This window comes from Podarcis gaigeae (assembly GCF_964106915.1).
Source record: "Podarcis gaigeae genome assembly, chromosome: 3".
Lineage (NCBI taxonomy): Eukaryota > Metazoa > Chordata > Lepidosauria > Squamata > Lacertidae > Podarcis > Podarcis gaigeae.
This window is the reverse complement of record NC_139680.1, coordinates 56,394,644-56,422,091: the sequence shown is the minus strand read 5'-3', so window position 1 is coordinate 56,422,091 and position 27,448 is coordinate 56,394,644. Positions and strand designations below refer to the sequence as shown.

The window sequence follows — 27,448 nt, the reverse complement described above, 5'->3', positions numbered from 1 at the left end:
AATGTGTGGTGCCTTAGAATGTAACCCCCATGTAAATTTGGAGTGGCCTGTATAAGCTTCGATATCCCCCTCCTTAATGTGAAAGAGCTGGACGTGACATAGAAGTGGGGGAAAGATAGTTTAAAATATGCCAAAAATTTAAAAGATAGGAGCACAAAGAGAGCAACTGTCAGTTCCTAGGCCAAATCCAAAGCTTAGGCATGTTATTTGCAGCCCACTTCCAGTTGCTACTAAGAGATAAAAGGTGCATGTGGAAAGAACAGATTTGGACAATAAGGAACTTGCTGGAAATTTGAGTAAGGGGAGGCAGCTGCCACTTATCTCAGCTTCTCACACTGGCCTAATAAAGTTCATTGGCAACGAGAAATCATGACTCCAAAGAAGCAAGTAATCATAGTCCGTTTAGATGATACAATTAACAGCCTGATCCAGAAACATAACAACCATCTCTTTCTGCTCAAGTTAACAGATCCTTCCTTCCCTTGGGATAGCCACAAAATCTTAAGATCTCAAAAGTGCTTTGTCAGAATCTGGTATAAAATTTGAAGCAGAGTTGAGCAATCCACTGAACAGCAGGGTGTAGTACAGATACTTATTTGTCAGATCTCAAATGAAGAAACCACATAAAAACAGACACGGAATTCGTTTTGCCCCCTGCACTGCTTTACATGGTGTGTGTTATGGTAGAAGAGCATCTTGGTAATAAAAAGGTAAAATTGCACTTGAGACTCACAGAACTGTATGAGCAGAATGAACAGTAAAAAGCAAATCAGCCAAGGCTAATATAATGAGGACAAGATTTACAGTTTGTATTAACGAACTAGATAATCGTCTACCATAAATCATCCTGAACTTCCTTTGCCTCCCATTTAATATCCTACAGTTCAGAAGTATGAAGCCAGGCCCTGAGAGAGGGGAAAACTGCACCAAGGTTGCCTTGCAAATAAAAAAATATGTTCCCTTGGTATTATACAAGCACTAGGCAAGTAGTTAGCTAAGTAAATAGAAGTGGTATAGTAATTTAGGACAGCTGTTCCCAAAGAGAGATTTGTAATCTCTCATCTTTGGGAATCACAATAGCCTTGAAGATTTGCATACTCACAGTAAACACAAGGAATGTACATGAAAGCAATGCTGCAAATCCAAAACGTCAGTTTCATATCAGAACAAAGTGTTCCAAAACATACCCTACTTCCTTTTTGAACAGTGAGAATGCAGTTTTGTGAAAACAAGCAGAACCAGTTAGTAGAAATATTCACCATTCCTGACTACCCTAGCATTTTATAACCCTTAGTGTACAAGTCTGACATAAATTCATGTACTGCACATAAAGCTCAATTATTTAATGCAATTTACAGTGTTATTATATAAAATATTCCTCGTTCCTCCAGAGGGATTCTGAACTCCATTCAAAGTGACTATCAAAAGCCATTTGACTCCTTTCTTGCTTCTTCAGAGTGCAGAGCAATCAGGTGCTCTCCATTTTAGTGCTATTATTTGATTAAGCAGACATGTAACTCTATTCTCTCAATTAGCTGCTCCAAATACTATCCACATAGCCACCTCCTTATCAAAATTATCTACCTTAACTTTAACAACATTAATTTAATAAACCTCTTAGCTTCAGGGATTTGCACAAATTCCTCAAAACAAACTAGAAGTGCAGCAATAAAACTACTAGCACATATGCAAAGCTATGGAGGGGGTGGTATGAGTAATTAACTCATTTTATTTTTTTATGTAAAGTATCCAGAAACAAAAATGTGGAGTGGTTGATCTATCAGCATGAAAATAATACAGTGGTACCTAAGGTTACATACGCTTCAGGTTTCAGACTCCGCTAACCCAGAAATAGCGCTTCAGGTTAAGAACTTTGCTTCAGGATGAGAACAGAAATCGGGCTCCAGCGGCGCGGCAGCAGCAGGAGGCTCCATTAGCTAAAGTGGTGCTTCAGGTTAAGAACAGTTTCAGGTTAAGAACGGACCTCCGGAACGAATTAAGTACTTAACCTGAGGTACCACGGTACAATTGTTTCAGTTGACTAGTTTAGAAACATAGTTAATGAGATGCAACACAATTCCTCTTGTGGAAATAGGGCATGATCCTGCTTTCTTTCCCATGCAGCCTCTGCACCTGCTCTTTCGGGTTGGAGGGTCCTCTGGAGAAAACTGGGGCAAACAGGGAGCTGCAGAGCAGAGGAGATGGAGGGAGAATTCCTACTTCAGCTGCTGGCATGATCTTAGATCTCATCCAAAGAGAATTTGACAGCAATGTAGATAAAGCTGTGATCAAACAAAAATTCCATTGACCATTATTGACTAGCACTTTGAAAGTCCTCAGTGCAGATTTTTCTCAGGCTTGCTATCAAGCTCTCTTAATCAGATATTTGCCACAAGATTTTAAACACGAGAAATGAACTGGAAAATGTCTCACTGTAAACCATTATTCTTTTCTGTGTAAGGTGTCACAAGTTTACTATTTACTAAGAGGCAGAAAAAAATAAAGTTGTAAAAACAACACGCAGGCATCAGCACATGAAAGAGATTTGTGAACACCGATATGAAAAAGGTACGGTACTTCAAGATCTTTGCAGGCTATCCTTTTAGAAAAATACAATAATACTGTTTCAGCTGTTATGTCACATCATTTGCCATAATGCCACTGCTGAGCTATGCAACCTGTCTAATAGGAATCACATAGTACAAAGGAAGAGTTAAAGCTGTAGCATTAACATAAAACAAAAGTTGGCATTTGTCCACAGCAGCTGTCATTCCTTTCTATGCGTATTCCGCATTGTTCATATAGCTTCATCTACCACAGAATCAGAACTGCAAGGGACCAAAAGCCTTTCTATCTACTACAGGCATAATCCATCCAAGCACCCTTGTGCAGTTTCCATTCATTTCAAGAGGGCTTACACAAGACAACTTCTAGATCTCATCCTGCCCCATACCTTCAAGGGGCAAGCCAATTTGGTCTTTTTGCTTTCTCCTATATATAGAAAAGTTCAGCCAAGTAAGGGCAAGGAGGTAAAAGAAATCTGTATTACTTAAAAACATGCGCACCAAGAGAAACAAACAAAAACCAACCCAAAACCAGTTACATCCTGTATGTCAATCTGTCAAATAAATTCTTATCTGAAATGTGTCAAAGGTAAATGAGATCTGGTTTAGAGTAATGACTAAGCGAAAGGCTTTATCCATCTTGCACACCATGCACGCTATCAAAAGTGTAGCATTCCCCTCTGGCAGGCATATTAAGCTTTTCTCCAAACTTTAAAGCTGAAGAGATGTGTGGGAATCAAACTGGCAGTGATCCCTGACCCTTCCCCAACAAGAAGCTTGGGATGAAGGCTGCGGTCACAACCATTCAGCATCAGCTGAAGCCCATAGTAACACAAGGGCAGCCCTGCTGGATCAGACTAAAGGCCTAGCTAGTTCAATATTTGGTTCCCACACTGGCCAGCTAGATGCCTATGGAAAAACCACCAACAGGACACAGGTCTAAGTGTACTCCAGGCTGTGCTCCCCAGCAACTGGAACACAGAGACATATTGCCTCCAATACCTGAGGCAATATAACCATTATGAGTAGTAGCCACTAATGGCCTTTTTATTGTCTTGCCCTCTTTTAAAGTGGCCTGAAGGGTTGGACATCACTACATCCTGTGGTAGTGAATTCAAGCTGCTGCTTGAAGAAGTACTTCCTTTTGTGTATCCTATCATTCACCTTCATTGGATGAGCCATTTTGAAAAAAGAAAACAAAACACTATTAACTATTTATTATTGCTTAAGGTAAAATGATAGATGTTTAGAGTTAAGAGTTGTACTATGATTAAATACTTCAGCCTGAAATGAAACATGAGGTAAAGCTGTATCTGATCAGGCCTGGCTTAAACCTCTGCAAATGGAGGCCTGGCAGCTAACAAAAGCCTTGGTTATATTTGCTAAGGGTAGATGCATATTTGGCAGTTAGCAGAACTAGAAGTAAGGTAAAGGTAAAGGTACCCCTGCCCGTACGGGCCAGTCTTGACAGACTCTGGGGTTGTGCGCCCATCTCACTCAAGAGGCCGGGGGCCAGCGCTGTCCGGAGACACTTCCGGGTCACGTGGCCAGCGTGACATCGCTGCTCTGGCGAGCCAGAGCCGCACACGGAAACGCCGTTTACCTTCCCGCTGGTAAGCGGTCCCTATTTATCTACTTGCACCCGGAGGTACTTTCGAACTGCTAGGTTGGCAGGCGCTGGGACCGAGCAGCGGGAGCGCACCCCACCGCAGGGATTCGAACCGCCGACCTTTCGATCGGCAAGTCCTAGGTGCTGAGGCTTTAACCCACAGCGCCACCTGCGTCCCCTAGAACTAGAAGTAATTGGTATCTATACTGATCAGGAGCATTAGAATGGTAATCTGAGGGTCACTCTAAAAACATAATAGAAGGGAGTATCTGTGACCAGAAGAAGACCAAAACGCCAGGCAAAGAACTATCAAGAGGCTCAATTGGAGCTCAAATCAGGCAGAAAAGAGCCTGAGAAAGGAAGCGCAAACTAAAGAATGCAGGGAGAGCAGGCAGAGAAGAATAAATGTCGAAGGGGAAAAGGCTACGCCTGAGAGGAAGATTCATAGCCTGAAGAAACTCTTGAAGGGGAAGTAACAGAAGACAGCAGCTGGTGATAGACTGTTTGAGAAGTTTTGTGCTTAAGGAATGTGAAGGACTTCAGCAAGCAACTGGCAACCTAAAGCCACAGTGGTGTTCCTAGCCCATAAATAAATCCTTATTGCAGCTGAAAATCAATCAAGTCAATAAGTAGAAGAGTGAGGGCTGGATCTGTGTGAAGACTTCAATCCAAAAAACAACACTTTTAAATGTCAGAGATAACTAGACCCTGGATTTAAGAAGGGATTTATTTTGACAAAAGTGAATCCTGCATTCCTTAGTAACAATATCATCAATATCAACTTTATGGCAGAAATAACATTCATACTTGTAACCTCACATTATATTGTGATGTTTAAATTAATCTAATTTGTACACATATTAATTCCTATAATAAATATTATTATGTTATTATGTTATGTTTTCAAAGTGTTGTCTCAATTGTAGGTCAATCTCACACCTGCACTATATCGAACAGGCTACTATGAAAGAAAGATACAAACTTTATTGATTTCATATTTTTAAGGTATATATATATTGGCATTATATATTAGACCAGGTTTTACCGTATTTTTCGCCCTATATGATGCACTTTTCCCCCTCCAAAAATGAAGGGGAAATGTGTGTGCATCCTATGGGGCGAATGCAGGCTTTCGCTGAAGCCTGGAGAGCGAGAGGGGTCGGTGCGCACCGACCTCTTTCGCTCTCCAGGCTTCAGGAAGCTATCCGCAAGCCTTGGGAGCCCGCGGGAGTTTCCGCCGGGCTCCCAAGGCTTGCGGACAGCAGCCTGCAGCCCGAAACCCGGGGAGCGCAGCGGCCCCGCGTCGGGGGGGGGGGAATAATTTTTTTTCTTTATTCCCCCCCCCCAAAAAACTAGGTGTGCCCTATGGGGCGAAAAATACGGGTATGTTAGAAATGGGATTTAAGAGTCTACTCACAACACTCCAGCTTTCAGTGTTATATAGAAGAGAGAGATTTCACCCTTTCTCCACACTGCATAATGTGACATACCTCTATCATGTCTCCCCTTACTTACATGCCTACCCCTTGACTCATTAAAAAGCCTCACAATGTAATCTTTTCTCAAAGAAGAGCTGTTCCTTGATCACTTTGGTTGTCTTTTCCTGCACCTTTTGCAGCTGAAAAATATTCTTTCTTTCTTTCTTTCTTTCTTTCTTTCTTTCTTTCTTTCTTTCCTTCTTTTTTGGTGCCATGACCAGAACTGTACTACAAATGTATTATTATATTGGCAGTTTTATTTTTAATACCTTTCCTAACAATCCCAATAACAGCTTCATACCAGGTTGACATTTTCATTGAGCTATCCCCCACATCCCCAGGTTCCCTTTCCAGGTCAGTCATTGCCAGGTTAAACTGCATCAGCATCATGTTCACTTGTTCCTTTTCTCCAATTCTGCACTATTAGTTCCTTGTGCAGAATGGTGCAACAGGATTCCCTGGAATCTTGCTTCTTGTGAAAGTGCCATTCCATAAATATCAAACACATTCTTTAACTTGTATTGAAAGGCTTGAGTTCTTTCTTTCTTTTTCTGCAGACCAGCAATGTTAAGCGCTCCGAAACTCAGCAGTTCAGCTACCACAAACATAAATAGGGTGACAGATAAGCACTTTTGTAAAAGAGCAGCAATGTCAGCAGATGACAGGGATCAAGTTATTCTGAATCTAACAGAACTGATGACACTTAACTTGACGAGCATGAATTTCACTAAGGCATCTCAGTTTGGAAAACTTCACAGAATATTTGTGCATCAAACAAAAATGTAACTTAGTATGTGCTCTCTTACCTTGCACTTTGGACACTTCTGAGCATTTCTTTGCCCATGTTCAATTTCATTGGCCCAGTGACGTAACAGCTTGTCTCCCTTTTTATACTCTTTGCAGTTGACACCTTCATGCCATGGAGAGTGGCACTTAAAACACCACACCAATTGGCAGGTTGGGCACTGTATCTGTAGAAATAAGAGCACAAAGCAACAAAACAGTTTTGAAGATTGCCCGATAAATGTGATTAAGGAAGCCACAATTCAGATTGCACAAGCATTTCCCCAAAATAACCTATGTTAGTTGACTATGTTATGGGGGATGGCGAAGAATGCCACACTAATGGCTTTGATAATTTTGCAGCTTCTTAGCCAAACCAGCAGTGCATTCATAGAGAAATGAAGCGTAAGAGGCCTCAACTGTTAGCAAACTGTTTGCTGGTTACTGAACTTATTGGCAGGCCAGTCTGCAGAAAAGGTTTGGAAACCAGGGTGTGGGCACTGCATGTTAATTTTCCAATATGGATGATTTAGCGCCCCCCCCCCCAATAATCCTGCTATATCCCTTTTACTTTCTTTGAAATGTCTCTAAACAACAGTAAGGCAACTTTAAGGCACCTAGCTCAGGAAATCTGGCCTAATACAAATGTAAGATGGAAGCTGTGTTTAAATAACAGTGCCACATTAAAAAAATAAATAAGCTAAAATCCCCAGCTGCTTATTGGGAAGGCAGCATTTTCAACATTCCTTACACTGGGCATTATCATGAAGCTCTGAATTTAAGATTAAGGGCAATAACAAGACATTGCAGATTCTCCTCACCTCATGAGAGGAAAAATATCCTTTTCAAGGCTCCATCCTGAAACAGGAGCCTTGTAGTTCTGTTGAGGCTTCATGGATGGAGAGAAGAGTTTTAGGAGCAGCGGAAGGACAGGAGGAACATTTTTTCCCACCTGAATGAGGCCTTCCCATGCTGTGCTATATGGTACTGTATTGCACATTAAAAGCTGTAAAATGGGGAAAGGGACACTATTGAGATTTAGCTCTATTTCTCCATAATATCTGAACTGGGAGAAGCTGTACTGCTCCTGGACTAGAGCCTGGATGCAGTATTGGGATAAATGAGGGGAAACGAACTGAGCTTGAATCTTGTCAAAACAGAGGCTCTGTGGGTGAGTGGTTCTCATGTCTGGGAAACTGAATGATTGCTACTGTAGATGTGGCTGTGCTCCCTCTCCAAGAGCCGCTATGACAACTGGGGTGCTCCTGGATCCAGCTTTGTCACTGAAGGTCCAAGTGGCTTTTGGTAGCTAGGATCACCTTTCACCAGCTTTGGCTGCTACAACAGCTGTGACTGTTCCTGGATTGGAATAGCATGAGCCCAGAACTCCCAAGCATTTGTAACCTGAAGACTGAATTACTTCAACACACTCTTATCTGGGGCTTCCCTTGCACTTGGTCCTGAAACTCCAGGTAGTGCAGAATGCTACAACGTGATTGCTAATAGGAGCAGAAGTCTGTCGGCATATTACATCTGTGCTAAAAAATGTGCACTGGCTGCTGATTCATTACCGGGCAAAGCACAAGCTGTTACTATTGGTATATAAAGTCCTTAATGACTTAGGATCAGTTTGCTTATGGAACTACCTCATCCTGTATGTGCCTATTCAACCACCACAGTCTGTAGAGCTTGCATTCTTATAAGTGCTACACGATGTTTGTTGAACATTTGCAAGGAATCGCTCCTTTAGCGTGGCAGCCCCTGGGCTCTGGAACGCCTTGCCTATTGACACCAGGTGAGGCGCCTTCACAACACTGTTTTAGACACTCTTTCTGTTTGAGTGGACTTATCAAGACACATGAGTTGGTTACGTTTGTTGCAAATATGTTACTGACATTTATGTATGTTTTCAAATTATATTTATGCATATTTGTTTTTAACCAATTTGTGCATTTAGTCTATTTTTAAATATAACTGGATGCCACTAGGAGAACTTTTTTTAAAAAAAGCAAATAGTTTATACATTTCCAAAACAGAATGAATAAATAAATAAATAAATAAGATTATTTGGATGACTAGAGATGATTTGCCAACCTCTAATAAGTATTATAAAAGTACTGAATATATCTGATTCCATACATCTCCTTCCCACTAATATTATTTATTTGAGCCTCTGTAGCTAATGAGAAGCAGATAATTTTTTCATTTCTCATACTTCCTACAATAATTCAGTGGCAGGCTTCAAGAAAAGAAGGAATCCGAGCTTCCATTGTTCAGCATCTACCAAGTACAATGAGAAAGTTCTCCCTGCCCTTCTATATTGACTTTTCCTCTGACGAAAGAGAATCCCACAGAGTTCATAACAGAGACTGTCTGCTGGATACTTCAGTAGGCATCCTTGGTGTTCTATTTCTAAAAGCATGCAAGCACACCAAGCCTTCACTTCATCTGTCACCTGCCTTTGTGCTATAGGTTGCAAAAAGGCAGAAATGTACAAAGAAAGAATACAAATGAAAAATGAAAATGAAACAAACTTCTGGGCTAGGCAGAAATGGAATACCCCCCCCCCCCAAATCTGCCTACACAAGAAATTACTGCAATACAAGTCCATTTTTAGTTTGTGCAGTATAATGAAATATGGAAGGCGATTGTTGTTTAGACTCCCACTGTTGTTCTGCTGGTTTTATATATGGCAGGTAAAGGGTACATGCAGCCCTCCAGCATGACCAATGGCCAGGGATGATGGGCACATGTCCTACACTCCTGCTGTCTGGGGACTTTTTGTCTTCTAGTTGCTACCAGCAGCTCTCATGCACTGTGGGACAAAGAGGGTTTCACTTGAGTTATGACTAAGAAAAATGCTCACCATAGTAAATACAGGGAATTCTCCAAGGCAAAACTGGATCAAAAGCAAGCCAGGACATTTACCACTTCTGAATCTTATTTTAGAAATAAATATGAACAGTGATCTTACTACAGCAGACATTTATTCTAACTTTCTCATCACACCTCTCTCATCACACCTCATCACAGCTCACCAGAGGACATGGGAGTCACAAAAAGCATGAAATTCTGATTGTGGACGGAGAGCAATTTGAAAAAGCATTATCTGGATTCTGACACAGCACCTCCACTGTCTCCCAAAGGATACAGATAGTGCATACATTATTTAATGTTACAATTATATTTATATATAACGAAAAAGAAAACCGTAACATATATCCTACCTAAAGACAGTTGCATAGTTCAGACTTTATAAAACAATCCTCTGAAAGATGGTTTCAAGGCTCAGGTACATAATGTGGCTCAATGTGCTCTCTCTTCCACTTTTGTTTGAGTGTTCTGTTCTCTACTTCCTGGTTTTCTTAAAACACAGTTAGTCATAATGTCCAAATTGGCAAACTCTAGCTTGTAAATGTGTATGTCATGACAATCTGTGGCTAGAGAAAGTCAGGATATAGAGAAGAGAACCGTAAGCTGGGAGGGGGAGGAGAAAGCACACAAACCTTTGGCACACTTCCAAGTTCCTAAATTTAATTAACTCTCCAGGTTTGAGGGAAGACCTGCTACTTTATATTTAATTACTTTATTCAGATCCCCCTTTTCAATTTGCACAGCAGTCTCCAGATAATAAATTACAGTAATAAAGCACAAAGATAGACAGAACATAAAACAATTATAAAACACAGCAGCCTTAAAAGCAGTCTTTTGAAATGGCACAAAATTGTCATAAAATGCCTTCAGGAGTCAAAAAATGTATGCAACACCCCCCATGAGAAATGGAAAGAGAGCAAGAGAGCTCCCTGGGGAGAAAATTCCACAGCTGTACTGTCTCTCACTAGAAGTCCAGTCCCTGGCAATCACCCAATCAAATATTTGTAAATGATAGGCCTATCATTTTCAAAGCTATAAATAGTTCTAACACAGCAATTGACTTCATTAATATCCACAAAGAGATATGAACCCAAGACCCAAACACAACCTGCAAGGTTGGGCGGCAATGTTTCCTACCAGTCACACCTGAAAGATCCAGACCAGGCATCCCCAACCTTCGGCCCTCCAGATGTTTTGGACTACAATTCCCATCATCCTTGACCACTGGTCCTGTTAAGTAGGGCTCATGGGAATTGTAGGCCAAAACATCTGGAGGGCCGCAGGTTGGGGATGTCTGCTCCAGACACACAGGCACATTGCTGCTATGCAAGATCTGGCAAGGCTAAGTACACTCCAAGCATTCTAGGTATTTATTCTATGTGCAGGTGTGTACAGAATGCAGATTCTAACTTTTAAGATTATGTATGCCATCTCCAGTCTGTGCCTGAAAGGGTGGAGTGTAAGTCAAATAAATAAATGGAAAGAAGGACTCGCACATTGTTTCTGGTTTAAACCATTCAAAAGTAAAGAAAGGGCTGGATCCAGGCTTAGTTATGTTTTCCATTGAAATCAACTGGAGTTAAAATCAATGGGACACATGTTAAACAGTACTAAGTCACATTGGTATCAATGGCTCTGCTCTAATCATGATCAAATCTGGATTCAACCCATGGAAGATGGCAGCAATAAACACTGGAATGCATTTACCTTTAAGCTATCCAGTTATATAATGCACTTTAATCTTATTACACCAGTCCCCAATCTCGCATTATGCTGCTCCTTACACTGACATAACTTAAATGAACAAGTAAAGCAGCAGAATGTAATTTGGAAAAGGGACCAGGAGCGAAAATTCAAAAGGAGTTAGAATAGAATCACTGTCATTCACCAAATCAATATGGAAATGCAGCACTCAAATCTGCTCAGCCATGAATTGGTTGGGTCACTTACTGCAGCCTCAGTTCCCTATTTGCAAATGATAAGGAGAACAACTTACCTTCCATTAATGAATAATGAACACCAAGTGTTTTTTATGGGCACCATACAACAACAACAACAACAACAACAACAACAACAAAAAGAAAGGTAAAGGACCCCTGGACGGTTAAGTCCAGTCAAAAGCGACTATGGGGTTGTGGCGCTCATCTTGCTTTCAGGCCGAGGGAGCCAGTGTTTGTCCACAGACAACTTTCCGGGTCATGTGGCCAACATGACCAAACTACTTCTGGCAAGACGGAACACTGTGAGAAGTGCCAGGGCACCACGGAAACACCATTTACCTTTCTGCCACAGCAGTACCTATTTATCTACTTGCACTGGCATGCTTTCAAACTGCTAGGGAACGGGAGCTCACCCTGTCACAGGTATTTAACCCAATAAGCCCAAGAGACTCACTAGTTTTTCTACCTGTTGTAGCCATTGTAATACACTTTGGTAGATGCAGTATGGTTTTTAATTGCATTTTAATTGCTTCTTTCATTTCTTATATATTATATTTTATTATATTGCAATTGGAATTCATAGCAATAAAAATACAATCAAAAATCAATATGAATATTTAATGTGATGGATATGCCATCTCCCATCTTCAAACACAAATTGACAGACATGCCACAAACCACCTAAATGAAGCTCACCAACCACTGATGGTCTATGGGCCATAATCTGAACTCAGTTTTACAGCTGCAAATAATAAAAAAATTGTCCAGTAGCACCTTAGAGACCAAGTAAATTTGTTCTGGGTATTAGCTTTCATTTTATTTTTTTATTTGTTTCGACTGCGTCAGACCAACACGGCTACCTATCTGAAGCTGCAAATAAAAAGTTTTAAATGTGTTGTAAAGTGCAATATAAATATATGACACTATATGGCGACAGTGAGCTATGCCAAATTCGATGTATTTTTCAAAACTTTTTTTTAAAAAAGCATTTTCACAGTTTTTATATGTTTGTAGATTCCACCTTTGAGAATCCCTGTTCTACCCCAATGTCTACATATTAACGGGAGAAAGATGGGAATACAGACTAGCTATGTAAACAGTAATAACAGGTCATATTTCATTGTGGAACCTGCACAGTAGACTTGCACTTACACTAATGGGGCTTATCCTTACTGTGCCCCCCAAATTTTCTCTGAAGGCGTAAGGAACCCTCTGGAAAAAAATGGGGGCCTAGGGAACTACAACAAGAAGTAGATGGCATGACATTGGATCTCAACAAATACAAGAGACTTTTGGTCTGTCTACAAAATAGTTTTACAAGTCTGGAAGACTGTATTTACACAGACAGGGTCCGTCAACACAGGCTTATTTCAGTACTCCTATTTAATTACTGAGAACCAGGGCACATGAGAGAAGGTGGCCCATAATTAAGAGTCAATCAACAAGTGCTTGGCCTTAAGAATTTCTAAGTTAGCTTCCACTGCAGTTATCAAACGGCATAGCTAAAACCTACAGAAAGTTCAACCATGGATACATGTAACTTAATACTTACTGAAAAGTATGGTGGTATTCACCTAATGCTTGGTGGAATGTAGGAACTGCCAGACTTCATGAAATATTTCAGGCAGCATGGTTAATTCAAAATAAACAACAATGCAGTACAATAAAGAAAGGAACTAATAGGTTAACTGGCCAGCTACTCTGGAAAGCTGACATTAATTAGCTAGTAAGGGGTATGGAACTATAGATTTGTATTCTAAAAGCACATCTTACATTAGGTTCCAGTAAGAGAAGAAAGCCCATTTAATGCCCACCATATCCTGGCCTACTTTTGCAGCTCACAGCTGTGCCATCTAATCCATAGCTTTGGTGAGCATGCTCACTTTGTACTTGTTCTCCATTTTGGTAGGGGTTGGAATGTGGCCTCTCCTCCTGAAGGTTGTAAAGTGCTTGCATTGAGGGCATGGCTTGGTGCTCGAGCCAAGACGGCCAAGTTCCAGGAAGTACTTATATTTGATGATGTCATCATGTGGCAAGTTGTAGAGGACAGTTGTTTCATCCAGGTGTTCGCTACACTCTGTTATGGGACATTGGATGTCTGCTTGCCCCACCTGCACCTGCAAATAAACACAAGAGCTGTGATCAAACAGGTGTGGACACACAAAGAGTAACTGGACACCCAATTCCACACCAGGTTCCAGTACTTAACTTGTAAATATATAACAAACATGAATATAGCATGGCTTTACACTTAGATGCACACAATGCAGTTGTGAAATTACTTCATTTTTAACTTTTACAGGTAATACGAAAACCCAAATAACAAACTATTTTTATTTTGAAGAAAGAAACGGATGTTCTTATAATTCATCTGTTTTCAAGGGATTTAAAGTTAATACTGGTTCAGAGCAAATGTTCTCTCATCAATGGTTACCGGCATTTTCAACCTATAACAGCACATCTTCAAAAACACCTTTTAGGTTATCATCTGATTAAGATCCAAGAGAAGGAAGCCTCTCTGTAGTTCAAGCGCTTTATCTTAAATGATCTCAGAATGAACTTTTTAGCTCCCTAAAAATTAATTAATTCTTAATCATAACTATAACTAATGCACAAAACACTCCCCTGTGTATCACTGTACACCTTGAGTGTTGGGCTTAGTAAGCTAGTTGCCTAGGAGTTGCTATCCTGCCCAAATAAATGACTAACTTCAATCCTGAAATAGTTTGCTCCTGTTTTTTTTTTATACTCAAAGCCAGTGATTTTGAACACGAATCCTTGAATATGGCACTCAGTGCCAGTGGGAACTAGCACCCAACCTCTCTCAAACATGGAGAACAAGACCAACATGAAAATCACGAAACAGCTTATTTAAGGCAGCAGTCACATAATGCCCCTGAAGTGTTTCTAAATTTAGTAGTGTACCAATACACCAAACCGCACGGCACTCTGTTAGCACCTAAGACTGTCATGGTCTCAGAACTTCATGAAATTTAAAAGTAGCTTATTTTCTATTATAACACCAGATATTATCTTTGAAATAGACAGTCAGTGTAGGTCCTTTTTCAGCTAGACTGCAATTGCATATTGCCAGATGTCTAGCTAATAAATTGACAAGATTTAGCCAAAATATTCCAACACAAAAGAATAACATCTGTAACATGGAACTCTGGTTATATATGGGGAGTCTGTATGGAGATGTTGGAAGACTAACATGTTAAGGAATGAAAGCAGATGACAGTGGGGAAGAGCAACACGGGCAAATAGCATAATAGCTTAGGATGATTTAACATTAATGTGTAGTAGATGGGCACAACCATAAATTAAGTGTAAATACTATTTACACCGCAGGTTTTTCCCCTAGCTAGCATGAAATCATATGGTAGAAATTAAAGTGACTATTAAGCAACGACAGTACCTTGACCCTCGTGGTCAGAGGAGCTCTACCAGTTTTTCTGTTGTGGTGCCTATCTATTGTTCTACCAGCTCATATTCACTAGACCCTCTTTATTGTTTCAGGAGACCAGTAAAAACATCACCCTCTTAATTTCAGTGAGTCTACTCTAAGTGGGATTGAGTTGGCTACTTCTTTGGTTAGTTAAGAAGGCCTCTGGCTGAGCACTTTGTTTGACTGAAAGCTTTTGAGGTTTTTGTTATTGCTGTCACTAGTTGCTACTGTTGTTAACATCAACAAACTAATATGATGGTTTTTATTATACCTTTTAGCTTTTCTTGATTTGTCAGCATCATGGACTTTTAAAAGAAAGATAAGATATAGATAGATAGATGATAGATGATAGATAGATAGATAGATAGATAGATAGATAGATAGAGTGGTACCTCAGGTTACATACACTTCAGGTTACAGACTCCACCACCCCAAAAATAGTACCTTGGATTAAGAACTTTGCTTCAGGATGAGAACAGAAATCGTGCTCTGGCGGCACGGCGGCAGCAGGAGGCCCCATTAGCTAAAGTGGTGCTTCAGGTTAAGAACAGTTTCAGGTTAAGAACGGACCTCCGGATCGAATTAAGTACGTAACCAGAGGTACCACTGTAGATAAACAGAAGAGAGAGAGAGAGAGACCCTTAATGTGTAGCTGTATGTGGAAGACTGCCACCAGGAAAACTGAAAACATAGAAGCATAGGATGCTAACTTTTACATAGTCAGGCTATTGGCCCATCTCACCAGGATTTTGGGATGGGTTGTCTCCCAGTCCTACCCTGATATGACAGGGATTGAACCTGGAACCTTCTGAATGCAAAGCAGATGCTATACCACTGAGCTATTGCCCTTCCCCGAAAGGGAAAGGGGAGGGGTGAACTCCTTTCATCAAACCACTTTCATAGGGAAATCAGACACCTTTTTCTGTGGAAGGAGTTCTCTCTAGTGGGGTAGGATTACCATCACCAAGGGAAAGAAACCCATATCCATGGTCATCTTTTGAGATTCCTGCATTGCTGGGAGTTGGATGAGATGACCCAATTCTATGATTCCACCTAAATCCTCATACGTGTCGAAACCCCTTCTCACTACACAGTACCTTCCTTCCTGGAGAGTTTCTAAGGTAACTTTGCTCCCAAGTTCTGAAACGAACAGGGCTGCTAACAGCATGAAAGCAGACAAGATAATGCAATACTATTCTAGGATACATCCTTGCGCTATTTCGGTCATCAAACTCCATATTAAAATATTATGAAAATTGGTTGTGCATGTAGCAGGAAAACCCCAGCAAGTTAGATTTCTGTTAATAGTAATCCTTGAAAAGTACACATTGCAAATACCACCTGGATGTGACCAAGGCATATGAAATAGTATCCAGATCTTCTCTCTACAGGAACAAGTGAATTTAGTGCACTAGACTGAGCTCTGGAAAAACAATCCTGAATCCAGTAAAGTCCCAAGCTGTGAGCCTGGATTAAAAACAAACAAAAAACCTCACACACTTCCAAAACAGCACTTATGCCTTATTTGGTTTAAGTAATTGCCCAAGAACGTGTAAAAAATAAGAGGTGTCAGGGAGGAAACAGAATATACAGACTACATACAATGTTCATTTTTTTGTTATTGGAAAAACAATGTACTCCTTAGGCACATAAAACCATATTGCTAAGTGCACTCTTTAGGCATCTGTTCGTATACACAGAGGCAACTAATTCTTGACAAGTTGAGATGACATACAGAAGTTTTGTCTGGAGAGGCTGATAAGATTATTTGTTTTCCATCCCCCGTCACATGGATACTAGACCTGAAGATTCCTGGGCAAGCAAACAATTCCTCCAGATGTTCAACTGGAAAACAGTTCTTTCTGAATGCCAAAACAATGTATCTGATGTTGGAGAAATGTTTCCTGCAGTTTGGGTGTTCTGATAAATAGGATTTATCTGCGTTCATTGACATTTCCTAGGCCACTAGAAGGATGACACATATGGACATTACAAAACATTCTGTTGATGGAATTGTAGGAATGTTGTACCATCCAGGAAAGGAAAGCTGTTGTCTTAAAATAATATCTGTGTCCTCCACACAGTTTTTCTTTCCAACGCCTGCCTGAGATGAAAGATACTATATCACATCCTGCAAAGGAACGGAGGAAGAGAAGCAGGCCAGCCATATCGGCTGAAAGGGGAGAATGTACACAGAGAATAGTAAAGGTAAAGGGACCCCTGACCATTAGGTCCAGTCGGGGGTTGCGGCACTCATCTCGCTTTATTGGCCGAGGGAGCCGGCGTACAGCTTCCGGGTCATGTGGCCAGCATGACTAAGCCGCTTCTGGCGAACCAGAGAAGCACGGAAACGCCATTTACCTTTCCGCAGGAGCGGTACCTATTTATCTACTTGCACTTGGACATGCTTTCGAACTGCTAAGTTGGCAGAAGCAGGGACCGAGCAACGGGAGGTCACCGCATCACGGGGATTCGAACCGCCGACCTTCTGATTGGCAAGTCCTAGGCTCTGTGGCTTAACCCACAGCGCCACCCACGCCAGAGGATAGGCAGATATTAAATCAGGGGTGGGCAACTTCTGGTACTCAGCTAGCATGGCCAATGGTCAGGGATGATGAGAGTTATAGACCATCAAAATCTGGAAGGCCACAGGTTCCCCAACCCTATACTAAAGTATCTCCCAGCTCCACTTTCAACCACAGCTAAAACACAATTAGTTCAGTTTACTAACAATTTCCTCGTGGTCATCAGTCAATCTGTAAGAAAAACCTTACATCAGATTCCTCATACAATGAGAATGAGATGGGGAGTAGGAATTACCGTACTTCACACGACGTATAACTGACATGGAATTCACTTGCATAATCTGCATGAACACAAATGTAGTTCAAGAAGACTTTCCTATGGTATCATGAGGCTTGCTATCAAACTGTGCCTTTCATGAAGGTTTAGTTTTGGGTTTGGGGTTTTTCTCTTCTTATATTAAAGTGGCGGGGGATGGACTTCCCATTGTGAGCAATAGGGAACATGAGGTTTTGGAGGCAAGCAGGATGCCACATGCATTCATTTCCTGACCCAAGAGACCTCAGCAATTGCACAATCTGCACTACACATCCACTGTCAAAATGAAGCAATGTACAGTACGACACTTGAATCAGTCCCTGAATGAGCTTCTCCATAGCTGTACAGTCTACAGCACAGAGGCGACTTTTGCATATAGCCCACAAATTCTCAATGGGATTTATGTCCAGGGAATTCCCTGGCCAATCAAGTACCTGTATTTGCTGCTCTGTCATGAATTTCTTCACCACTTTCGATGTGTGACAGGAGGCAAGGTCCTGCTGCAATATCCCAGTACTGTCAGGATACTCTTTTCCAGCTCTGGAGTAACTCTCGTTCATAGAACCTCAATATATCGTGACGAGCACATCATTCCTTCTATTGGCTGCAGGCTTCCGACACCATAATGATCAACTGACTTTTCGTGTTTGTGTTGAGTACAGGATTACGAGTAAGATAGAAAACATGCTTTGTTTCAATTAATTTGCTCATGTACTTTTGAATTCTAATGCCTGAGAAACCTTTCCTGTTCTACAAGATCCTTTAAAAACACTTTATGTTGTTGCTGCTGCATTATGCATGTTTATGTAATTAATTATAAACTAGATGGTATAATTAATAAGAGCTGGTTTAGCGTAGTGGCTGGAGTGCACAGGGAAGGCCCAGGTTCAAATTCACTCAGCCATGAACTCCTTAAAGAAGTGTGGGGTAATAACTGTGTCAATTATTAGACAGCCCTAGTGTAATAAACTCTAACATGTCCTTTGTCTAGCCTTGGGGTGGCACAAGTTTCAATACAGAAGCAATTGGAGATAATAGTAAAATACCATGCTATGTCACAGAGCAGCATTACATCGATGAAACACATAAGGTGGTCAAACCAGAGTCAATTCAGTCATGTTACCTATGGGGTTCTAGTTTTGATAGGGGGTAGGAAGCCAGAATTAAGATTGCCGGAAGAAATATCAACAACCTCAGATATGCAGATGACACAACCTTGATGGCAGAAAGTGAGGAGGAATTAAAGAACCTTTTAATGAGGGTGAAAGAGGAGAGCGCAAAATATGGTCTGAAGCTCAACATCAAAAAAACGAAGATCATGGCCACTGGGCCCATCACCTCCTGGCAAATAGAAGGGGAAGAAATGGAGGTAGTGAGAGATTTTACTTTCTTGGACTCAATGATCACTGCAGATGGTGACAGCAGCCACGAAATTAAAAGACGCCTGCTTCTTGGGAGAAGGGCAATGACAGGCCTAGACAGCATCTTGAGAAGTAGAGACATCACCTTGCCAACAAAGGTTCGTATAGTTAAAGCTATGGTTTTCCCAGTAGTGATGTATGGAAGTGAGAGCTGGACCATAAAGAAGGCTGATCGCCGAAGAATTGATGCTTTTGAATTATGGTCCCTGGAGAAGACCTCTTGAGAGTCCCATGGACTGCAATAAGATCAAACCTCTCCATACTGAAGGAAATCAACCCTGAGTGCTCACTGGAAGGACAGATTGTGAAGCTGAGGCTCCAGTACTTTGGCCACCTCATGAGAAGAGAAGACTCCCTGGAGAAGACCCTGATGTTGGGAAAGATGGAGGGCACAAGGAGAAGGGGACGGCAGAGGACGAGATGGTTGGATAGTGTTTTCGAGGTTACCAGCATGAGTTTGACCAAACTGCGGGAGGCAGTGGAGGACAGGGGTGCCTGGCGTTCTCTGGTCCATGGGGTCACGAAGAGTCGGACACGACTAAACAACAACAACAACAACAAAGGAAGCTAAAAGCAGCAAGATGGCACAATAGCAAAGCTTCTTATCTGCAGATGAAAACTGCAAAAGCCTTCCACTAATTAGCTGCTGGGCATATTCTCTCCCACCTACTGAGCCCAATGTGCATGCGGGTAGGAAAACAGGTCTGGCTAAAGAGGCTCTGCTGAAGCAGTGACTCAGCTTGTTATTTGCTCGGTGCTCAGAACCATGCCCAGCTGTACTTGATGAAGACGTGTGCCTCTATCCCCAGCCCATGTCTGTTTTTCCTATGAATTTTCTCTGTGATGCTGCCTGTCTCTCTCTGCACCATGAATCAAGTATCGCCTAGTAGCATTTTAGTATGTCAACAAATATGGCCAGATTTAACTAGCAAGTCGCAATAGTGGAAGCCAATGCAAGGCCTTCCCCTAATACAACAGGTTTTTTTTCCACCCCCTCCTTTCCTTCTGGGAGTCCCCAAATTGGCTCTGATGTATGTGTGTTGGGGGAACCCCAGAACAGCTCATGTGGCAGGGGCTGCGGAGAGGGGAGACTGAATGTCTGGCAAGCTGAAATGCTTGCACTGATGGAACAATCTGCTGAGCACTACATTGAATTCCTCCCTGCAGACTATTTATTTCAAATGTTGATCTATTGCCTCTCATTAAAATCATACCGAGGCAGAGGATACTGTCAATATAAAACAGGAATTCCAAAACTATCCTATATGCAATAAAAACAATCCAATCCAACAAAATTCCATGCAGCACAGCCAACTCAGCTCTCTGCCAACACTATATGCCACCACCAGGAACACAGTCTACAGCCCAAGAGCCATGCACACATATCAATAAAAATAGATATATTGCGGGGATGGGGTGTTTCTGGTGTATTATAAAAAGGTATTTTGTATTGGGTAAGAGCTTTTCGTATATCTTTGGACAGATATGGGAGGGGGGAGAAAAAGGAAAGTGGGAGGCATCTAAAGAAAACTAGTGAGGCTGCATAGGGAGCTTACTTTCCATTATGAAATGGAAGGCAGGAAAAATCATGAAGAAAAAGTATACATGAGTAGCCAACAGTTGCAGGGAGGTCAGGTGAGCCAAAGCTCAGAATGAACTCAGGCTTCCAAGAGAGGTTATAAATAATGAAAAAGGGTTCTTTGGCTATGTTCAAAGCAAAAGGAAGAAGAAGCAAGTAGTGGGTCCCTTGCATGGAGAAATGTTATTGAGGACAGAGCGAAGGCAGAACTGCTCAACACCTACTTTGCCTGTGTTTTCACCCAAAAGGAAAGCAGTGCCCAACCGGCTGATAACAGAATAAATGATGCAAGGAGGAAAGTGCAGCCCAATATAGGAAACAATGTGGTAAAGGAACACAAGCTTAACATGAGTCCACAGTGTGATGCAGCAGCAGAAAAAGCTAATGCTATTCTATGTGTCAACAACAAAAGTATAGTGTCCCAATCAAGGGAAGTAAAAGTACCACTCTATTCTGCATTGGTCAGACCACACCTGCAGTACCATGTCCAGTTCTGGGCACCACAATTTAAGATATTAGGATATTGACAAACTGGAATGCATTCAGACGAGGGTGACCAAGATTATAAAGGATCTGGAAACCAAGTCTTATGAGGAACAGTTGAAGGAGTTGGGTATCTTTCATCTGGTACAGTGGAAACTGAGAGGAAAAATGATAACCATCTTCAAATGTCTAAAGGGCTGTCACATGAAAGGTGGAGCAAACCTGTTTTTTTCTACTCCGGAGGCTAGAACCTGAACCAATGGCTTCAAGTTACAAGAAGGCAGATTCCAACTAAGCATCAGTAAGAACTTTGACAATGGAACAGACTCCCTTGAGAGGTGGTGAACTATCTTTCCTTGACTGTTCTTAAGCAAAGGTTGGATGGCCACCTGTCATGTATGATTTGGTTGAAATTCCTGCATGGCAGGAGGTTGGACTAGATAATCCTCAGGGTTGCTTCCAACTTTACAATTCTATTATTCTATTCTATGAAAAAACAATGTATCATATATTTATTCATCAACCAGGGATGTAAAACAATTTCAGGTTATGTTAATGCATGAATAAACTTGCATTAAGACTGGGTCTTTATTTTTATTCATTTAACAACATTTATATACCACTTACTCAAACAAAAAGACCTCTAAAACAATACCTTGCTAATCTTTTTATCTATTTTGGATTGTAAGCTCCTCAAGAAGGGATCCGTCTCTTACTCTGCAAAGCTTTGTGCTGCATACTGAAGGCATTATATAAATAATAATAAAAATAATGTGCAGCGCTCTGGTATATAAAGTTTTGCAGTGTAAATATTTACACTTGTGCTAGCACTGCAGAACATCATGATAAAGGATACTGAAGAATATGCATCGTCAGAATAAATTGTGTCTATTTTAGAGTGAAAGCAGCTTCCCTCAGGCATTCAGTCTGAATGCGGAAAGGGGCAATCAGTAATACATAGGCAAGTCCCACTCCCGCATTGCTGCTGCCTGCACCAGCCACACTCCCCAGTCACTGTGTGATCAGCATCCATCTGAAGGGAGCTACTAACCATGCACTGATTAGGCCAGGGGTCAGCAACCTTTTTCAGCCGTGGGCCGGTCCACCATTCCTCAGACCATGTGGTGGGCCAGAGAGAGAGAGAGAGAGAGAGAGAGAGAGAGAGAGAGAGAGAGTGAGAGAGTGTGTGTATATATATATATATATATATATATGCTTTCGTAGATTTTCACGGGTACAGGAATGCAGGTTTTGGTGTCCTCGGGTGTCTTCCCGTGTAAAAGTTGGGGTGTCTAGGCGACGTTTCGACGAGGTCTCACTCGTCATCTTCAGGCTGGTGCTTTCGGTAACAAGAAGCCGAAAGCACCAGCCTGAAGATGACGAGTGAGACCTCGTCGAAACGTCGCCTAGACACCCCAACTTTTACACGGGAAGACACCCGAGGACACCAAAACCTGCATATATATATATATATATATATATATATATATATATATATATATATATATATTGGGGGGGGGGGGATGAACGAATTCCTATGCTCCACAAATAACCCAGAGATGCATTTTAAATAAAAGGGCACATTCTACTCATGTAAAAACACGCTGATTCCCGGACTGTCCACGGGCCGGATTGAGAAGGCGATTGGGCTGCATCCGGCCCCCGGGCCTTAGGTTGCCTACCCCTGGGTTAGGTAGTGTTCTGATGGCCCAAGGATCAACTCACAAATTCCTGCTTGTGTTCAAACTACAGAGAGCAAGGGTATAAATTTAAGAGAGTTGTACATTCTGGGATATGAAACTAAAGAGAACATAGAAATCCTGTTTGTTTGCCCATCAATTCATTCTGTACATACATCCATGAAGTTTCTACTCTTAATAACTGCATTCGTGATCTTGATTCAATAAGCTTACAACTACGTTTTTCAGTCCTGCCAGAAGCTTTCCTTCTTTCTTCCAGTGCTGAACTTGAGTGGCACAAACATGACTGTTTTTAAAGCAACTGTGAAGCCTTATAAGTGACTAAAAATACACCTATTCTCAGTAGTCCATACTGAAGAATAACCTTAGTATAAATAACACCATTTATATAAAATAAAGCATCAGGCACACATACCTATGTGGCTGGTTGTTTTTAAATCGCAACACGAAATTAAAAGACATTTAACGTATTATAAAATTTATTTATTTATTCCCCGCCCATCTGGCTGGGTTTCCCCACCCACTCTGGGCAGCTCCCAACCCAATACTGAAAACAATAAAACATCAAACATTTAAAAAGTTCCCTAAAAAGGAATTTTAAAAGCAACTTTTAAATTACCTTAACAGTCAATTAAAATTTGGTTTGAAACAATTTATCATAGTACTCGGATCCACTTTTTATTGTGCAAACCGCTCTCTCCCTGTCCTTTAAACATTACGTTGCCATTTCAAGTTGCTGTAAATGTCACTCCTGATTTGGATCTTGAACTCATGTGTTAACTTTATGCAAGCTATTTAGGCCTGAGAGGCAGAATGCAAAGGAAGGGGCTGGCACACAAGCCCCCTCTGTGAGGCATGCTGTAACTGTGTGTGGTGACCACACAATGGAAGGCAGTGGGGATGAGAATGCTAGTTCCATTTCCCTCATCAACATTTTCATTGGCCCTCATGCAGGGCCCACCAAATACACTTTGCTTCCTCAGGGGGAGGACAATACTGTACTCCCCCATTTTGCAAATGAAAGCTGACCAGATTGGTTGGCAAATCTTACTTTGACACTGGCGGTGAGACCTCCACTGCACTCAAAGGCTGCAACTGTGGGATGCAGAGCAGATCATATGGCACACCCATCTCTGTCCACTCCTTGCTCTTCTGCATTTGCCACCCGAGGTTGTTGCCTCACTCTGACTCATGGTAGAGCTGGCCCTGATTCTATGAGTTTAATGGCGACAGTCTGAAGCTGGGAGCCTCCTGTACTCAGAGTCCTGAATTTCTAAGGTTCTAAAATATACAGAGAGCCTGCCTGAGTACATAAGGCTCCCAGCTTCAGACAGCCTCAGGGAGTTGGAAGGTGACAAGAACAAATAGGTAGAGCTAGCATGCTTATCTCACTTCCCCCTTGTGTGTTTACTAAATGAAGCTACAGAACATCCAAAAAGGGCTAGAGTGAATCCAAGTATGCTCCCTCCACGAGGAATACCAGGCATTTATCCTTATTCAAACTTTATATCTTGGTGATGATGTGCCAAGCTCTACAGTAAACACATGAACAGTTTCTAATTTTCAAGTCCCCAGAATGTACTAGTCCTTTACTAGCACTGTAAAAACAATCCCTTTGCCATTCCTGGCCTGAACAACCAGTCTTTTCCTACCACCTGCTTCAAGCCAGCACATGACCAACACATGTTTTCAAGTATGACACTTATAGAATGATATCATGCAGAATATTTTCCCTGCTTCCTCACCAAGCGATTCTGCTTAGTGAGCACATGGTTGTGTAGTGAAGCTGCCACAATTCTGTGCTTTTGGTATGAATCGAAAGGGCACCCACTTCCTTCATTCCTGCAAGCTCATCTCATTTCGTAAAGTGATATTACTCCTGCCTTTCACCAGCCACACAAAGCACATGCCATAGTCTATGGAATAACACTAACCAAAATAGGGTTTATGAAAAGTGAAGCAGGTGCTCTTAACAAATACTCACCTTTCCAACCAACTACCCCCACCCTTGCCTTCATTTAGATGCACAGCATATTCTCAGCTAAATATTTGCTCAAGTCTTTGCAAGACTTGGACCTATGGACTTAGCTGTGCAAAAGATTCTGTGTTGATGTGGGTCACTTTGACCTCCATGCATCAGCCCTGCTTGCCAGCACCAGTCCACAGAGTACAAGTTCTCCAGCAGGTCAAACATCTGAAATACCATTCAGTTCATTTCCATGCATCTGGGGAATGAGATGCAAACTGATTCATTAGAGCAGAGGTGAAGAACCTTGGGATGAGGGACCAAAATGTGGTCTGTCAGGCCTTTCTATCTGGCTCTTGGGATTCTCACTAGACCACATCTATTTCCAGGTCACACTTCTTTACTAGGACTGCTCTGTGTCTCAATGGCTTCTGCCGGGCTAACACATGTCCATGAACTGTGACCTCTAGCTTGTCTAGATGGAGATTTGTGTGTGATGCAGAGACTCTCATCTTCTGCATGGCTGAAATGTAGCCTCCAGTACAAAGGAAATCATCAAATCTATGCCCACCTTTGCCTCTGACCCCACCTGCCACTGGTATGTGGTCCATTGAAGGTTTCCCATTAGAGTATGTGGTCCTTGGGCTATAAAGGATTCCTTACTCACTTTGAGCCTTACACTGGGAAAAAGATGTTTGGCTCTAATCAGCATTTTGTTCCATGCACACACACTGATGCTGACTTCTACCAGACCCTCTGAAAAGAAAATGTTTCTAAAGCAGTGAAAATCAGAAATCCAGGAGAAGTTCCCATTCTGTTCAGTTAAGTTCCTCCTTCCTCAGTAAAGGTGGAAAAGGGAAATGACCTGTCTACAATTAAACAAGGAATAGAAACAAAGAGGTATTTTGGTTTTCCATTTTGGTTATTTGGAAGAAATGAACTGTGGATCAGGTAAAAAAAAAATTACACCCATTTTAGGACAGAGGCATAAAGTTGAAGATTCAGAACTTTCAATCCTGGAAAAGTCTTACAAAAGCAGAAAGAGTTTTGCTGGACCCTGGGTCTATACTGCTAAATTTAAATTTAACTAAAACATCACTGCCTATCTTCCCTAGCACCATGTACAGGTACAGATGTGAAACTTTGTGGAAGAAAAAAACAGGTTTGTGGGGTGTGTTTTTTAAAATAACAACAACACTACTTTCCCCTTCAAATAAGTTCCTTTGGACAAGTTGCTTAAACCCTCTTCAGGTGTAGAAAAGGCTCCCCACTTCAGAGGTTCAGCTCCCAACACATGGAGGGCTGTGGGAACAAGAATAGTGATGCTCCAGAGAGCCTGGGAGAGCACTTCCTACTCTTTCTTTCATTTGATGGTTTCTTGAAGGTGGGCTTTGAAAGATAGGATCAGCTTCCTAGCCATGTATGCAGATTCTTCCTCCCTCACCTTGATGCTTCCTCTAAAAACTGCCACAAATACCCAGAGAACAGACTATTTATACTGCGCCCTCTCTTGGTCAAATAAAGCATGGAATGCTCAAAGTTGCAAGTGGTGTGCAGTGCAACACTGATGTAACACATCATCGTTGCAGGGCGGGATTATTGAGAGATCAAATATGAAATACTTCTGAAATTGCAACATACTCAGCACTATTATTGCTTATGACATACAACTTGAACAAATTAAATACCAGTACCTTACAATTAAATAACCAGCTTGCTTATATAGGTATGTGATCACTTGCTCCTATTGTTTCGCTGTCATCAGTCAGAAATACCACTAAGAATTTGCAGCAACACATTTAACAAATCTGTCGAGAACCTGTCATTTTAAACAGGAAGACAGATGCAGAGTTGGATTTTTTTTAAAAAAACCTCTAGATAAAAGTACTCCTTTCTTCTGATTAAATACTTGGAAAAGTGACACAAGTCTCTCAAAGCTACAGGCCTCTCTAAGTTTTACCTTTGCCTCTGTGACACTTAGAAAGGGTCAAATCCCTGCAAGGAATGGGAAATTTTATACAACACAACGAGGAAGTGCACATATCAGTAGACACTATCAGCAAGTCCACATTCCGACAGTCTTGAAAGACCTGAATTTGTTATGAAGCTGAAAAATCACAAGATCAAGCTCAAAGGGGTGGGGTTCAAACAGAAATAATTTAGCCCCAGAACTGAGCATGGGAATTTCCTATGGATGCTGCTCAACTAATTCTATTCTAGTCAGAGAAGACCCACAAAAAATTTCGAAAACACTCTAACCACACACACAACACCACATTGGTGGTTTATCAGTATAGACAAGATGAAGACTCCAAATTCACTCCATTCATTAAACATTCTGTATGACTAACATAAAAATGATCAACAGCATATTGGAAACAGCTGTTCTTCTTTCTGAAATACATCTCATTACTTTATAGAATTGCAGTTGATCTTAGTAAGGTATTACCCTACTGTGATTTTTAATCCACCACCCCCCTAATGATCAGTATGGTAATCCATGTCTTCTTGAATTGGTTTTTTGCAGAAGCAGAAATGCAAACAGCAACTCTGGCATGGAAATATGTACAGAGCTTGTGTACATGTACAAAAACACAAACGCCAGCTAAGATTTCCTACAGCAGTGAGTAAAGTCGCAACAGACAGAAGGCAGTTAACCTCCTGAATAACAGTTGCATTATCTAGTCTTTGTACTGCATTCAATGGCCCATATGACCTTCCTCAGCGATAAGGAACCAGCTGATATTAAATCAACACACTCC

General features: G+C 41.4%; 1 protein-coding gene across 1 annotated transcript in view; it reads right to left on the bottom strand.

The window, feature by feature from the left end:
- RNF217 (ring finger protein 217) overlaps positions 1–27,448 on the bottom strand; it is a 43,491-nt gene that overhangs the window by 14,774 nt on the left and 1,269 nt on the right. Inside the window, exons 2-3 of the mRNA XM_083731403.1 lie at positions 13,132–13,365; positions 6,458–6,622 (exon numbers count right to left, since the gene is read on the bottom strand). Of these exons, the coding sequence (XP_083587529.1) occupies positions 6,458–6,622; positions 13,132–13,365 (399 nt within the window). The remainder of the gene's footprint in view (positions 1–6,457; positions 6,623–13,131; positions 13,366–27,448) is intronic.